Consider the following 17,058-nt stretch of genomic DNA (forward strand, 5'->3'; position numbering starts at 1 on the left):
GAAACTAATCTCTGATCATAGAATCATAGAATCAAAGAGTTGGAAGAGACCTCATGGGCCATCCAGTCCAACCCCCTGCCAAGAAGCAGGAATATTGCATTCAAATCACCCCTGACAAATGGCCATCCAGCCTCTGCTTAAAAGCTTCCAAAGAAGGAGCCTCCACCACAATCTGGGGCAGAGAGTTCCACTGCTGAACAGCTCTCACAGTCAGGAAGTTCTTCCTAATGTTCAGATGGAATCTCCTCTCTTGTAGTTTGAAGCCATTGTTCCGCGTCCTAGTCTCCAAGGAAGCAGAAAACAAGCTTGCTCCCTCCTCCCTGTGGCTTCCTCTCACATATTTATACATGGCTATCATATCTCCTCTCAGCCTTCTCTTCTTCAGGCTAAACATGCCCAGTTCCCTAAGCCGCTCCTCATAGGGCTTGTTCTCCAGACCCTTGATCGTTTTAGTTGCCCTCCTCTGGACACATTCCAGCTTGTCAATATCTCTCTTGAATTGTGGTGCCCAGAACTGGACACAATATTCCAGATGTGGTCTAACCAAAGCAGAATAGAGGGGTAGCATGACTTCCTTAGATCTAGACACTATGCTCCTATTGATGCAGGCCAAAATCCCATTGGTTTTTTTTGCCGCCACATCACATTGTTGGCTCATGTTTAACTTGTTGTCCACGAGGACTCCAAGATCTTTTTCACACGTACTGCTCTCGAGCCAGGCATTGTCCCCCATTCTGTATCTTTGCATTTCATTTTTTTCTGCCAAAGTGGAGTATCTTGCATTTGTCACTGTTGAACTTCGTTTTGTTAGTTTTGGCCATTCATCTCTCTAATCTGTCAAGATCGTTTTGAATCCTGCTCCTGTCCTCTGGAGTATTGGCTATCCCTCCCAATTTGGTGTCGTCTGCAAACTTGATGATCCTGCCTTCTAGCCCTTCATCTAAGTCATTAATAAAGATGTTGAACAGGACCGGTGATCATTCCAAACCAAATTCCCACTTTCTGGAATCTAGTCAAACCACCTTGATCTAGCCTTTCTCAGGAATAAAAGAAACAGACCATAAGCAAGGTCCTGTTCCCACTGTCAGTATTCCTGGCTAATTCCTATAGCCCTTGAATACTACAAAAGATTAACCCAATTCTCCTATCCAATTGTGAACACCAACTGACTTATTTATTTATCGTGTCATCTGCAACCAGAACATTGTACTACATTTCTAACAGAACAAAACAAACAAACAGATAAAAAAACACAAATTTTGCAAACTTGGTAGCTGATTAAATGTCCTTTGACCAGTATCTGGCCACTTGGAGTGCCTCTGGGGTTGCCGCAAGACGGTCCTCCATCGTGCATGTGGCAGGGCTCAGGTTGCATTGCAGTAGGTGGTCAGTGGTTTGCTCTTCTCCACACTCGCATGTCGTGGATTCCACTTTGTGGCCCCATTTCTTAAGATTGGCTCTGCATCTCGTGGTGCCAGAGCGCAGTCTGTTCAGCACCTTCCAAGTCGCCCAGTTTTCTGTGTGCTCAGGAGGGAGTCTCTCATTTGGTATCACCCACGGATTGAGGTGCTGGGTTTGAGCCTGCCACTTTTGAACTCTCGCTTGCTGAGGTGTTCCAGCGAGTGTCTCTGTAAATCTTAGAAAACTATTTCTAGATTTAAGTCGTTGACGTGCTGGCTGATACCCAAACAAGGGATGAGCTGGAGATGTCTCTGCCTTGGTCCTTTCACTATTGGTTGCTACTTCCCGACGGATGTCAGGTGGTGCAATACCAGCTAGACAGTGTAATTTCTCCAGTGGTGTAGGGCGCAGACACCCTGTGATAATGCGGCATGTCTCATTAAGAGCCACGTCCACTGTCTTAGTGTGGTGAGATGTGTTCCACACTGGGCATGCATACTCAGCAGCAGAGTAGCACAGTGCAAGGGCAGATGTCTTCACTGTATCTGGTTGTGATCCCCAGGTTGTGCCAGTCAGCTTTCGTATGATATTGTTTCTAGCACCCACTTTTTGCTTGATGTTCAGGTAGTGCTTCTTGTAGGTAAGAGAAGCGACCAGCATTGCAACTCATTGCCTTAAATGGACGACAAGGGATGTTGCTTGGATTTTGTCGAATGCTGTTGCTCTTTGTGCAGATATGGAAGTGGGGTGAAAGGGGGTCTAACTTGAAGAAGTAATCACTTGGACCCTTTTGTTTGCTTTCTATCATTTCCCCCCTCTCCAGAAAGCCTACAGAAGTGGAATGGCGCTACACGGAAGAAGGGGAGCGAGTGCGAGTCTCTCTCAGGACGGGCCGGATCATCCCCAAACCGGTGGAACAACGGGAGGACGGCATTATCCCAGAGCAATGGAAAGGTGAAGGAGGGGCCTTAAAGGTGGAGTGGGAGCCGGTGGAGTGTTTCTTTGAGTCTCCTTGCAGGATATAATTAAACATAAACATAAAAAAACAACTTGTGGGGGTGGATCCAGGATACCATCCACTTCCCCCTAACACAGCAATTCTCAACCTGGGGGTCGCAAACCCCAGAGGGGTCGCTTGGCCATTTTGGAGGGGTTTTAAGTCCTTTCTGCTGTTTTATTTTGGGGGGGGGTATGTGTAATGGTCACTCATTGGTCTGTTAGGAGAGTTGTGTCCAAATTTCGTGTCATTTTGTCCAGTGGTTTTTGAGTTACGTTAATCCCACAAACGAACATTACATTTTTATTTATATAGATTATTATTATTATTATTATTATTATTATTATTATTATTACTTCTATTAGGGGGGTGGGTACTTTCCCACATCCATTCCCACATCCATCCCCACATCCATTTCCATCAATGCTATGAGAACTGGTGGAACGTGGTAGGGGAAAATGCTTCTGGAACATGGCCAGACAGCCCAGAAAACTCACAGCAACCCTATTATTATTATTATTATTATTATTATTATTATTATTATTATTACATCATGTTATATTATTATATTATACTACTTTAGAGATAAAAAGTCCCGAACGCACACCTTCAGAGTGCAAAGATGGGTTCATGTTTTTGTCTCTTTTCCCCTACTACGTGCCACCAAGACGTGGGCGAAATGTCAGGAGAGAATGCTTCTGGAACATGGCCAGACAGCCCAGAAAACTCACAGCAACCCTATTATTATTATTATTACATCATGTTATATTATTATATTATACTACATTATATAATAATAATAATAATAATAATAATAATAACAACTTCTATTAGGAGGGAGTGGGACTTTCCCACATCCATCCCCACAAGTTGTTTTCCATCAATGCTATGAGAACTATCACCTTAAGAGATAAAAAGCCGTAAACGCTCGCCTTCAGAGTGCAAAGATGGACTCATGTTCCTGTCTGTTTTCCCCTACCACGTTCCACCAAGACATGGGCGAAATGTCAGGAGATAATGCTTCTGGAACATAGCCAGACAGCCCAGAAAACTCACAGCAACCCTATTATTATTATTATTATTATTATTATTATTATTATTATTACATTATATTACATTATACAATAATAATAATAATAGTAACTTCTATTAGGAGGGAGTGGGTATTTTCCCAAATCCATCCCCACAAGTTGCTATGAGAACTATCACCTTAGAGATAAAAAATCACCTTCAGAGTGCAAAGATGGGCTCATGTTTTTGTCTCTTTTCCCCTACCACGTTCCACCAAGACGTGGGTGAAATGTCAGGAGAGAATGCTTCTGGAACATGGCCAGACAGCCCAGAAAACTCACAGCAACCCTATTATTATTATTATTACATCATGTTATATTATTACATTATACTACATTATACAATAATAATAATAATAATAATAATAATAATAATAATAATAACTTCTATTAGGAGGGAGTGGGTACTTCCCCACATCCATCCCCACAAGTTGTTTTCCATCAATGCTATGAGAACTATCACCTTAGAGATAAAAAGTCACCTTCAGAGTGCAAAGATGGGCTCATGTTTTTGTCTCTTTTCCCCTGCTGCGTTCCACCAAGATGGCCCCAAGGACACCTCGGTGGAGGACGCCTTGGAGAACACCTACACCCCATCCTTGAAGACATTCCAAGAGGAAATCATGGAGATGAAGGGGATCGTGGAGACGCGGCGCTTCCGGAAGTCCTACTGGTATTAGCACTCCTCTTCCGCCTCCCCGACCGGGACGGTCACGCTTTGGACCTCGAGACTGCTCAGGAGCTCCATCCTTGAAGGCTCTTCTCCTTTTCTCCTCCGAGTCTCTATTCCCCAGGATGGAAATTATACCAGTAGTCTCCCATATTTCAGCCTGGAGTTTTATCAACGGGAAGTTGTGCCTTTTGTAAAAATAGAGTCTGGATCATCCAGGGAGAAGTATGCTCTAATACGGATTTCCAGGAGGCCTCTCTCGGAAGAGGAGATGTTTCAGAAGTCCAGACCTAACTAGGTCTAGCTATTCGTGTCCCTTCACTTGGACATCTTCCACAGGGAGAGGGAAGGAAACTCTTCGTCGTCTGTATTACGTTTCCATTGCCAAGGAGGGAGAATGCAGCAAAATAAAAATAGATACCAATAAAATTACATTAATTGAGTAGTTTTTGAATATTTACATAAAACTGTCATTTAAGATAAGACTGTCCAGCTCTTATTAAACCATTATTCTAACCTGCGTCAATATAAATGTACTTATGTATCCTTCCAATAATAATAATAATAATAAAGAGAATAGAATAATGTAATAATAATAATAATAATAATAATAATAATAATAGAGTAAAATAATGGAAATCTAATAGAGTAAAATAATAATAACAGTAATAATATAGTAAAATAATAATAATAGAGTAAAATAATAATAAAAGTAATAATAGAGGATTGTGGCACAGCTGGCTGAGTGTCAGCTGCATTAAGATCACTCTGACCAAAAGGTCATGAGTTCGAAGCCAGCCCGGGTTGGAGTGGGTTTCCAACCAATTGTGTAGCCTGTTGTCGACCTTTGCAACCCGAAAGACAGTTGCATCTGTCAAGTAGGAAAATTAGGTACCACCTTAAAGTGTGGGGAGGCTAAATTAACTGATTTATGAGGCCATAAAGAAGACTCCAGCAAAGCATTCCAGCGGGGAAGCATGCGGGGAATGCGGAAGTGCTTCATCAGCGTCGCAGATGGACGAGGAAAGCAACAGCTCCCCTGGCGGCCAAAATTGGCATTGAATGTTTGCCATATATGTGTACACTGTAATCCGCCCTGAGTCCCCTGCGGGGTGAGAAGAAGGGCCGGAATATAAAAGCTGTAAATAAATAAATAATAGAGTAAAATAATAAATGTAATAATAAAAAGAGAAAAATAATAAATATAATAATAGAGTAAATAATGGAAATGTAATAATAATAATAATAATAATAATAATAATAATAATAATCTTTATTTATACCCCGCCACCATCTCCCCAATGGGGACTAGGAGCGGCTTACATGGGGTCAAGCCCAGGACAACATATTACAGCAAAATAAAATCAAAACATAAACAACAAGCAACATAATCAAAATTACATAGACGAAAAAAAGGAAAAAAAAGTATAAACTTCCACGATGCCAGGCCTCGCGCGGAGGCTTCCTGGCCTGCTTTGCACTGTCGAGAGAGTCCCCTTCCACACAGCTGAATGAAATCCCACATTGTCTGCTTTGAACTGGATTATCTGTGTCCACACAGCCAGATAATCCACTTCAGTGTGTATTTTATGCAGCTGTATGGATGGAGCCCCAGATAATTATTTATTTATTTTATTTATTTGCTTTATTTCTATACCGCGTTTCTCAACCTATAATAGGTGACTCAATGCGGTTTACACAATATTAATTACCACAACAATAACAATTAAAACACAGCATACCCAATAACAAACACACAACCATTCATACAGTGCCTCGATCGCAACCAAGATCCAGTCTCATATCCTTATACCGTTCCTATGTTCAGTTTACCGTCATTCTGTGTACAATTGCGCTGATTAGCCAAACGCTTGCTCAAAAAGCCAGGTTTTGAGCTTCTTCCTAAATGCCAGCAACGAAGGGGCCTGTCTGATGTCGCTTGGTAGGGCATTCCATAACCGAGGGGCCACCACCGAGAAGGCCCTGTCTCTCGTTCCCGCCAACCGTGCCTGTGACGCAGGCGGAACCGAGAGCAGGGCCTCCCCGGACGATCTTAATGTCCGTGTCGGTTCATAGGAGGAGATGCGTTCGGAGAGGTAGGTGGGGCCGGAACCGTTTAGGGCTTTGTAGGCTAATGCCAGCACCTTGAATTGTGCCCGGTAGGGAATTGGCAGCCAGTGGAGCTGGCTCAACAGAGGAGTGGTATGCTCCCTGAGAGCTGCTCCTGTTAGCAACCTGGCTGCCGAGCGCTGGACCATCTGGAGCTTCCGGGCAGTCTTCAAGGGCAGCCCCACGTAGAGCGCGTTGCAGTAATCTATGCGGGATGTGACCAGAGCGTGGACTACCGTGGCCAAGTCCGACTTCCCGAGGTACGGGCGCAGCTGGCGCACGAGCCGAAGCTGTGCAAATGCTCCCCTGGCCACCGCTGAGACCTGAGGCTCCAGGCTCAGCGATGAATCCAGGGTCACACCCAAGCTGCGAACCTGCGTCTTCAGGGGGAGTGTAACCCCGTCCAACACAGGCTGTAACCCTATGCCCCGTTCGGCCTTTCGACTGACCAGGAGTGCCTCTGTCTTGTCTGGATTCAACTTCAATTTGTTCACCCTCATCCAGTCCGACACAGCAGCCAAGCACCGGTTCAGGACCTGAACAGCCTCCTTAGAAGTAGGTGGAAAGGAGTGACAGAGTTGGACATCATCTGCGTACAGATAACACCGCACCCCGAAACTCCGGATGATCTCTCCCAACGGCTTCATGTAGATGTTAAACAACATGGGGGACAGTATTGAACCCTGCGGGACCCCACAAGACAAAGGTTGTGAGGACGAGCAGCTGTCCCCCATCAACACCTTCTGGGTACGACCCTCTAGGAAGGACCCGAGCCACTGTAAAACAGTGCCACCAAGGCCCATTCCCGCGAGGCGTCCCAGAAGGATACCGTGGTCGACGGTATCGAAGGCCGCTGAGAGATCCAGCAGGACCAACAGGGACACACTCCCCCTGTCGAGCTCTCTGCGGAGATCATCCACTAAGGCGACCAGGGCTGTCTCGGTACCATGTCCCGGCCTAAAGCCAGACTGTGCCGGATCCAGATAATCAGTGTCTACCAAGAATACCTGGAGTTGTGAGGCCACCACACGTTCCAGGACTTTGCTCAAAAAGGGAAGATTGGAAACAGGCCGATAGTTGACGAATTGAGTGGGGTCTAGTGATGGTTTTTTCAACAGCGGTTTTATTACAGCTTGTTTTAAGCTGGCTGGAATATTGCCTTCCCGAAGGGAGGCATTAACCACCACCTCCACCCACTCGGCCAATCCCCCTCTGGCCTCCTTTAGAAGCCAGGATGGGCAGGGGTCTAGGATGCATGTGGTAGCTCTCATTCCTCCAAGTATCTTGTCCACATCCTCGGGTTTCACCAATTGAAATGAATCCATCAAAATCGGACAAGCAGATGCTCGTGTTACATCCTCAGAGACTGCCGTTAACGTGGTATCCAGGCCAGAGCGGATCAAAGCGACTTTGTCCGCAAAGAACCGAGCAAATGCTTCACAGCGGGCCGTCGAGTTGTCAGGGTTCCCATCCAGAGTGGTGGGGTTCAATAGCCCTCTGACAACTCGAAACAACTCCGCCGGACGGTTCTTTGCGGACGCAATATTGGCCGCAAAGAAAGCTTTCTTTGCCGCCTTTATTGCCACGGCATATGCCCTTAATAGGGCAACAAACCGTGTTCGATTTAACTCGCTCGGGTCCGAACGCCACACGCGCTCTAGTCTCCTCTTCCTTCGCTTCATCGCTGCCAGCTCCTCGTTGAACCAAGGTGCTGGTTTAGCTCGGCTACTTGAGAGGGGACGTTCCGGAGCAATCGTGTTTATGGCCCTAGTCATCTCCCCATTCCAGAGAGACACCAGGGCTTCAACAGAATCACCAACCGAGGTGGCAGGAAAATCCCCAAGAGCCGTCAGGAATCCGTTCGGATCCATAAGCCTCCTGGGGCGGACCATCTTAATGGGTCCCCCACCTCTGCAGAGGTTGGAAGGTGTGGTGAGTCTAATAACCCAGTCCCCTTCCACACAGCTGAATGAAATCCCACATTGTCTGCTTTGAACTGGATTATCTGTGTCCACACAGCCAGATAATCCACTTCAGTGTGTATTTTATGCAGCTGTATGAAAGGGGACCCAGATAACCCAGTCCCCTTCCACACAGCTGAATGAAATCCCACATTGTCTGCTTTGAACTGGATTATCTGTGTCCACACAGCCAGATAATCCACTTCAGTGTGTATTTTATGCAGCTGTATGGATGGAGCCCCAGATAACCCAGTCCCCTTCCACACAGCTGAATGAAATCCCACATTGTCTGCTTTGAACTGGATTATCTGTGTCCACACAGCCAGATAATCCACTTCAGTGTGTATTTTATGCAGCTGTATGGATGGAGCCCCAGATAACCCAGTCCCCTTCCACACAGCTGAATGAAATCCCACATTGTCTGCTTTGAACTGGATTATCTGTGTCCACACAGCCAGATAAACCACTTCAGTGTGTATTTTATGCAGCTGTATGGATGGAGCCCCAGATAACCCAGTCCCCTTCCACACAGCTGAATGAAATCCCACATTGTCTGCTTTGAACTGGATTATCTGTGTCCACACAGCCAGATAATCCACTTCAGTGTGTATTTTATGCAGCTGTATGGATGGAGCCCCAGATAACCCAGTCCCCTTCCACACAGCTGAATGAAATCCCACATTGTCTGCTTTGAACTGGATTATCTGTGTCCACACAGCCAGATAATCCACTTCAGTGTGTATTTTATGCAGCTGTATGGATGGAGCCCCAGATAACCCAGTCCCCTTCCACACAGCTGAATGAAATCCCACATTGTCTGCTTTGAACTGGATTATCTGTGTCCACACAGCCAGATAATCCACTTCAGTGTGTATTTTATGCAGCTGTATGGATGGAGCCCCAGATAACCCAGTCCCCTTCCACACAGCTGAATGAAATCCCACATTGTCTGCTTTGAACTGGATTATCTGTGTCCACACAGCCAGATAATCCACTTCAGTGTGTATTTTATGCAGCTGTATGGATGGAGCCCCAGATAACCCAGTCCCCTTCCACACAGCTGAATGAAATCCCACATTGTCTGCTTTGAACTGGATTATCTGTGTCCACACAGCCAGATAATCCACTTCAGTGTGTATTTTATGCAGCTGTATGGATGGAGCCCCAGATAACCCAGTCCCCTTCCACACAGCTGAATGAAATCCCACATTGTCTGCTTTGAACTGGATTATCTGTGTCCACACAGCCAGATAAACCACTTCAGTGTGTATTTTATGCAGCTGTATGGATGGAGCCCCAGATAACCCAGTCCCCTTCCACACAGCTGAATGAAATCCCACATTGTCTGCTTTGAACTGGATTATCTGTGTCCACACAGCCAGATAAACCACTTCAGTGTGTATTTTATGCAGCTGTATGGATGGAGCCCCAGATAACCCAGTCCCCTTCCACACAGCTGAATGAAATCCCACATTGTCTGCTTTGAACTGGACTATCTGTGTCCACACAGCCAGATAATCCACTTCAGTGTGTATTTTATGCAGCTGTATGGATGGAGCCCCAGATAACCCAGTCCCCTTCCATACAGCTGAATGAAATCCCACATTGTCTGCTTTGAACTGGATTATCTGTGTCCACACAGCCAGATAAACCACTTCAGTGTGTATTTTATGCAGCTGTATGGATGGAGCCCCAGATAACCCAGTCCCCTTCCACACAGCTGAATGAAATCCCACATTGTCTGCTTTGAACTGGATTATCTGTGTCCACACAGCCAGATAATCCACTTCAGTGTGTATTTTATGCAGCTGTATGGATGGAGCCCCAGATAACCCAGTCCCCTTCCACACAGCTGAATGAAATCCCACATTGTCTGCTTTGAACTGGACTATCTGTGTCCACACAGCCAGATAATCCACTTCAGTGTGTATTTTATGCAGCTGTATGGATGGAGCCCCAGATAACCCAGTCCCCTTCCACACAGCTGAATGAAATCCCACATTGTCTGCTTTGAACTGGATTATCTGTGTCCACACAGCCAGATAATCCACTTCAGTGTGTATTTTATGCAGCTGTATGGATGGAGCCCCAGATAACCCAGTCCCCTTCCACACAGCTGAATGAAATCCCACATTGTCTGCTTTGAACTGGATTATCTGTGTCCACACAGCCAGATAAACCACTTCAGTGTGTATTTTATGCAGCTGTATGGATGGAGCCCCAGATAACCCAGTCCCCTTCCACACAGCTGAATGAAATCCCACATTGTCTGCTTTGAACTGGATTATCTGTGTCCACACAGCCAGATAATCCACTTCAGTGTGTATTTTATGCAGCTGTATGGATGGAGCCCCAGATAACCCAGTCCCCTTCCACACAGCTGAATGAAATCCCACATTGTCTGCTTTGAACTGGATTATCTGTGTCCACACAGCCAGATAATCCACTTCAGTGTGTATTTTATGCAGCTGTATGAAAGGGGACCCAGATAACCCAGTCCCCTTCCAAACAGCTGAATGAAATCCCACATTGTCTGCTTTGAACTGGATTATCTGTGTCCACACAGCCAGATAATCCACTTCAGTGTGTATTTTATGCAGCTGTATGGATGGAGCCCCAGATAACCCAGTCCCCTTCCACACAGCTGAATGAAATCCCACATTGTCTGCTTTGAACTGGATTATCTGTGTCCACACAGCCAGATAATCCACTTCAGTGTGTATTTTATGCAGCTGTATGGATGGAGCCCCAGATAACCCAGTCCCCTTCCACACAGCTGAATGAAATCCCACATTGTCTGCTTTGAACTGGATTATCTGTGTCCACACAGCCAGATAATCCACTTCAGTGTGTATTTTATGCAGCTGTATGAAAGGGGACCCAGATAACCCAGTCCCCTTCCACACAGCTGAATGAAATCCCACATTGTCTGCTTTGAACTGGATTATCTGTGTCCACACAGCCAGATAATCCACTTCAGTGTGTATTTTATGCAGCTGTATGGATGGAGCCCCAGATAACCCAGTCCCCTTCCACACAGCTGAATGAAATCCCACATTATCTGCTTTGAACTGGATTATCTGTGTCCACACAGCCAGATAAACCACTTCAGTGTGTATTTTATGCAGCTGTATGGATGGAGCCCCAGATAACCCAGTCCCCTTCCACACAGCTGAATGAAATCCCACATTGTCTGCTTTGAACTGGATTATCTGTGTCCACACAGCCAGATAATCCACTTCAGTGTGTATTTTATGCAGCTGTATGAAAGGGGACCCAGATAACCCAGTCCCCTTCCACACAGCTGAATGAAATCCCACATTGTCTGCTTTGAACTGGATTATCTGTGTCCACACAGCCAGATAATCCACTTCAGTGTGTATTTTATGCAGCTGTATGGATGGAGCCCCAGATAACCCAGTCCCCTTCCACACAGCTGAATGAAATCCCACATTATCTGCTTTGAACTGGATTATCTGTGTCCACACAGCCAGATAAACCACTTCAGTGTGTATTTTATGCAGCTGTATGGATGGAGCCCCAGATAACCCAGTCCCCTTCCACACAGCTGAATGAAATCCCACATTGTCTGCTTTGAACTGGATTATCTGTGTCCACACAGCCAGATAATCCACTTCAGTGTGTATTTTATGCAGCTGTATGGATGGAGCCCCAGATAACCCAGTCCCCTTCCACACAGCTGAATGAAATCCCACATTATCTGCTTTGAACTGGATTATCTGTGTCCACACAGCCAGATAAACCACTTCAGTGTGTATTTTATGCAGCTGTATGGATGGAGCCCCAGATAACCCAGTCCCCTTCCACACAGCTGAATGAAATCCCACATTGTCTACTTTGAACTGGATTATCTGTGTCCACACAGCCAGATAAACCACTTCAGTGTGTATTTTATGCAGCTGTATGGATGGAGCCCCAGATAACCCAGTCCCCTTCCACACAGCTGAATGAAATCCCACATTGTCTACTTTGAACTGGATTATCTGTGTCCACACAGCCAGATAAACCACTTCAGTGTGTATTTTATGCAGCTGTATGGATGGAGCCCCAGATAACCCAGTCCCCTTCCACACAGCTGAATGAAATCCCACATTATCTGCTTTGAACTGGATTTCTGAGCCCACACAGCCAGATAATCCACTTCAGTGTGTATTTTATGCAGCTGTATGGAAGAGGCCTCAGAGAACCCAGTCCCCTTCCACACAACTCAAGTTTGGTCCAATTTAATTGTGGTTGGATTTCAGAATGCTCTTTGATGGCTGGGGAACTAAACACCCCAAGTCCCAAATGCCAAGATCTATTTTTCCAAAATCTCTCCAGTGTTTTCTGTTGGTCGTGAGAGTTCTGCAGGCCAAGTTTGGTCCAATTTAATTGTTGGAGTTCAGAATGCTCTTTGATGGCTGGGGAACTACATCCCAATAACTCCCAAATGCCAAGGTCTATTTTCCCCAAACTCCACCAGTCTTCAGATTTGGGCATACTGAGTATTTGTGCCAAGTTCTGTCCAGATCCATAGTAATTTGGGTTCACAGTGCTCTCTGGATGTAGGTGAACTACCTCTCCCATAATTCACTATCAATTCCTCCCAACCCCCTCCAGAGCTTTGAGATGGTAGAACAGAAGCTCTCCGAAGCTCTAAGTGCTCTTACTGCCTATTACAGGAAAAACCATCTGATCCCTAATCCATCTAAAACACAGACATGCGCCTTTCACCTTAAGAACAGACAAGCATCCCGAGCTCTGAGGATTACCTAGGAAGGAATCCCACTGGAGCATTGCAGCACACCCAAATACCTGGGAGTCACTTTGGACCGTGCTCTGACCTACAAGAAGCACTGCCTGAACATCAAACAAAAAGTGGGCGCTAGAAACAACATCATACGAAAGCTGACTGGCACAACCTGGGGATCACAACCAGACACAGTGAAGACATCTGCCCTTGCGCTATGCTACTCTGCTGCTGAGTATGCATGCCCAGTGTGGAACACATCTCATCACACTAAAACAGTGGATGTGGCTCTTAATGAGACATGCTGCATTATCACGGGGTGTCTGTGACCCACACCACTGGAGAAATTACACTGCTTAGCCGGTATTGCACCACCTGACATCCGCCGGGAAGTAGCAGCCAATAGTGAAAGGACCAAGGCAGAGACATCTCCAGCTCATCCCCTGTTTGGGTATCAGCCAGCACGTCAACGACTTAAATCAAGACATAGTTTTCTTAGAACTACAGAGACACTCGCTGGAACACCCCAGCAAGCGAGAGTCCAAAAGTGGCAGGCCCAAACCCAGCACCTCAATTCATGGGTGATACCAGATGAGAGACTCCCCCCTGGGCACTCAGAAGACTGGGCGACTTGGAAGGCGCTGAACAGATTGCGCTCTGGCACCACGAGATGCAGAGCCAATCTTAAGAAATGGGGCTACAGGGTGGAATCCTCGGCATGCGAGTGCGGAGAAGAACAAACCACTGACCACCTGCTGCAATGCACCCTGAGCCCTGCCACATGCACGATGGAGGACCTTCTTGCGGCAACCCCAGAGGCACTCCAAGTGGCCAGATACTGGTCAAAGGACATTTAACCAAATACCAAATTTACAAAATCTGTGTGGGTTTTTTTCTTTCTTTTTTTTCTTTTTCTTTTTAATCTCTGTGTTTGTTTTGCTCTGTTGGAATTGTAATACAATGGTTGCTGATGACACGATAAATAAATAACCCCCTCCAGTATTTTCTATTGGTCATTAGGGTTCTGTGTGCCAAGTTTGGTCCTGGTCTGTATTTCGGGGGGGGGGGGGGGTGTCTCAGTGGTCTCTGGAAGTCAGAGCTGCATCGGTTGAAGGTACTTCACATCCCATCATCCGTTGCCCACACTCCCCCAAACATATTGTTTTTGTGATTAATCACTATGCTTTAATTATGTTCAATTTGTAACAATGAAAATGCATCCTTCATATCAGACATTTACATTACATTTCATAACAGTAGCAAAATTACTGTTATGAAGTAGCAACGAAAATGTGGTGGGGGTCACAACAACATGAGGAACTTTATTTATTATTATTATTATTATTATTATTATTAACTTTATTTGTACCCCGCGAGCATCTCCCGGAGGACTCGATGCGGCTTACACAGGCCGAAGCCATAAACACAATACAATAGGAAACATAACAACAATAAACAAGCAAATTTATTATTATTTATTTATTTATTACTTGCACTTATTTACCGCCACTCTCAGCCCAGGGGGCGACTCGTGGCGGTGAACAACAACATAGAAAAGACAATTTACAGTAATCAGAACAATACATAACATGCTACTACTACTTGACATATACTTATACTAAAAATCCGCTTCGTCATATCATGGGTCATAGTCAGTCTCATAGTCGTGGTCCATTCCGGTCATCATTGCCAAGATATAGCACTCAGTTAAAGGCCAACTCGAAGAGCCATGTTTTCAGGCTCTTACGAAAGGCCATAAGGGAGGGCGCCTGTCTAACTTCAGCAGGGAGGGCGTTCCACAGCCGGGGGGCCACCACCGAGAAGGCCCGCTCTCTCGTCCCCGCCAGGCGTGCCTGTGAGGCAGACGGGATCGAGAGAAGGGCCTCCCCGGATGATCTCAAGGTCCTCGTGGGCTCGTAGGCCAAGATGCGGTCTGCAAGGTATTTTGGGCCGGAACCGTTTAGGGCTTTGTAGGATAGTACCAGCACCTTAAATTGGGCCCGGTAGCAAATCGGCAGCCAGTGGAGCTGGGACAGCAAGGGCGTTGTGTGCTCCCTACGCCCTGCTCCTGTTAACAACATGGCTGCCGCGCGCTGGACTAGCTGGAGCTTCCGGGCCGTTTTCAAGGGCAGCCCCACGTAGAGAGCGTTGCAGTAGTCGAGGCGGGATGTGACCAAAGCGTGTACCACCGTGGCCAAGTCAGACTTCCCAAGATACGGGCGCAGCTGGCGCACGAGCCTGAGCTGTGCAAAACAAATCAAATCAAAATTAACAATACAACAGCAACTATACATCAGGACATATTAAAACTGGTTCGGCCGGTGAGAGGTACAAGGTTAAAAGTGCTGAAAAAATGGTAGGAGGGGCGTCGGGGATTAAAGTATGGTGTGCAGCAATATTAACTGTGCTAAAGTGCTATTAGGACTTGGGATGGGGGTTCCTAATCCGGGAAGGCACAATGGAACAGCCAAGTTTTCAGATTCCTTCTGAAAACTGCTAGTGTGGGGGCCTGTCGGAGATCTTTTGGGAGGGCGTTCCAGAGTCGGGGGGCCGCTACGGAGAAGGCCCTGTCCCGCGTCCCCACCAAACGCGCTTGCGACGTAGGCGGGATCACGAGCAGGGCCTCCCCAGATGATCGAAGCGAGCGTATAGGTTCGTAGATGGAGATACGGTCACGCAGGTAGGGTGGTCCCAAACCGTTTAGGGCTTTATAGGTAAGCACCTGCACCTTGAATTGGGCTCGGAAGATGAAAGGCAGCCAGTGGAGCTCCTTGAACAGAGGGGTAGACCTCTCTTGATAATGAGCTCCAGTTAGCATTCTGGCTGCTGCACGTTGGACCAGCTGCAGTTTCCGAGCCGTCTTCAAGGGTAGCCCCACGTAGAGCGCATTACAGTAGTCCATTCTAGAGGTGACCAAGGCATGGACCACCCCGGCCAGATCAGCCTTCACGAGGTATGGTCGCAGTTGGCGCACGAGTCTCAGTTGCGCAAAAGCCCTCCCGGATACCGCCGACACCTGAGCCTCAAGTGTAAGCGAAGAATCCAGGAGGACACCCAAACTGCGGACCTGAGGTTTCAGGGGGAGTGTAACCCCGTCCAACACAGGTAACCACCCTATACCCCGATCCAGCTTACGATCGACCAAGAGGACCTCTGTCTTGTCGGGATTGATCTTCAGCTTGTTCCTCCTCATCCAGGTCGACACAACGGCCAGGCACTTGTCTAGCACCTGAGAAGCCTCCTTTAGGGGTCACGGCATTAGAAAGGTTGAGAACCACTGGTATAAACACAGTAACAAAATAACATTCCAATAAACACATAATAATAAAGTAAAATAATAATAAAAAGAGAAAAATAATAAATGTAATAAAATAATAGAGTAAAATAATGGAAATGTAATAACAGTAATAATCGAGTAAAATAATAAATAAAAATAATAGAATAAAATAATGGAAATCTAATAATTACAGTAATAATAGAGTGAAATAATAAAAGTAAAGTAATAATAACTAGAGTAAATTTATTTATTTATTTATTTGCTTTACTTCTATACTGCCTTTCTCAGCCGAATGGCGACTCAAGGCGGTTTACACAGTAAAGATCAACACAACAGCATCAAAAGGCAATTAAAACACATTATACAAACATATCAATTCAAAAACAATCATTATCATAGACGTGCGCCTCAGCAAACGAATCAGAATCCGCAATCATAATCCTTTATACCAATTCCTATGTTCAGTTGTACCATCTTACTGTATTTCGTTGCACTATTTAGCCAAACACTTGTTCGTAAAGCCAAGTCTTGACCTTCCTCCGGAATGCCAGCAGTGATGGGGCCTGTCTGATGTCCACAGGTAGGGTGTTCCACAGCCGAGGGGCCACCACCAAGAAGGCCCTGTCTCTCGTCCCCGCCAAGCGCGCCTGCGATGCGGGCGGGACCGAGAGCAGGGCCTCCCCAGACGATCTTAATGTCCTAGTCGGTTCATAGGAGGAGATGCGTTCGGAGAGGTAAGTAGGGCCAGAACCGTTTAGGGCTTTATAGGCTAAAGCCAGCACCTTGAATTGTGCCCGGTAGCAAATTGGCAGCCAGTGGAGCT

At 46.2% G+C, this 17,058-nt stretch overlaps 1 protein-coding gene across 2 annotated transcripts in view; it reads left to right on the top strand.

Annotated features, from left to right (window-relative positions):
- MRPL24 (mitochondrial ribosomal protein L24) overlaps window positions 1-17,058 on the top strand; it is a 53,104-nt gene that overhangs the window by 11,942 nt on the left and 24,104 nt on the right. The window contains exons 5-6 of one of the 2 annotated variants that reach the window (XM_067472427.1): window positions 2,225-2,355; window positions 4,012-4,570. In XM_067472427.1, coding sequence (XP_067328528.1) covers window positions 2,225-2,355; window positions 4,012-4,148 — 268 coding nt within the window. In that variant the 3' untranslated portion in view covers window positions 4,149-4,570. Of the gene's footprint in view, window positions 1-2,224; window positions 2,356-4,011; window positions 4,571-17,058 lie in introns of those variants that run through there. The other variant, XM_067472428.1, reaches the window with a different exon arrangement.

The sequence above is a fragment of the Anolis sagrei genome, chromosome 12 (assembly GCF_037176765.1).
Source record: "Anolis sagrei isolate rAnoSag1 chromosome 12, rAnoSag1.mat, whole genome shotgun sequence".
Taxonomy (NCBI): Eukaryota; Metazoa; Chordata; class Lepidosauria; order Squamata; family Dactyloidae; genus Anolis; species Anolis sagrei.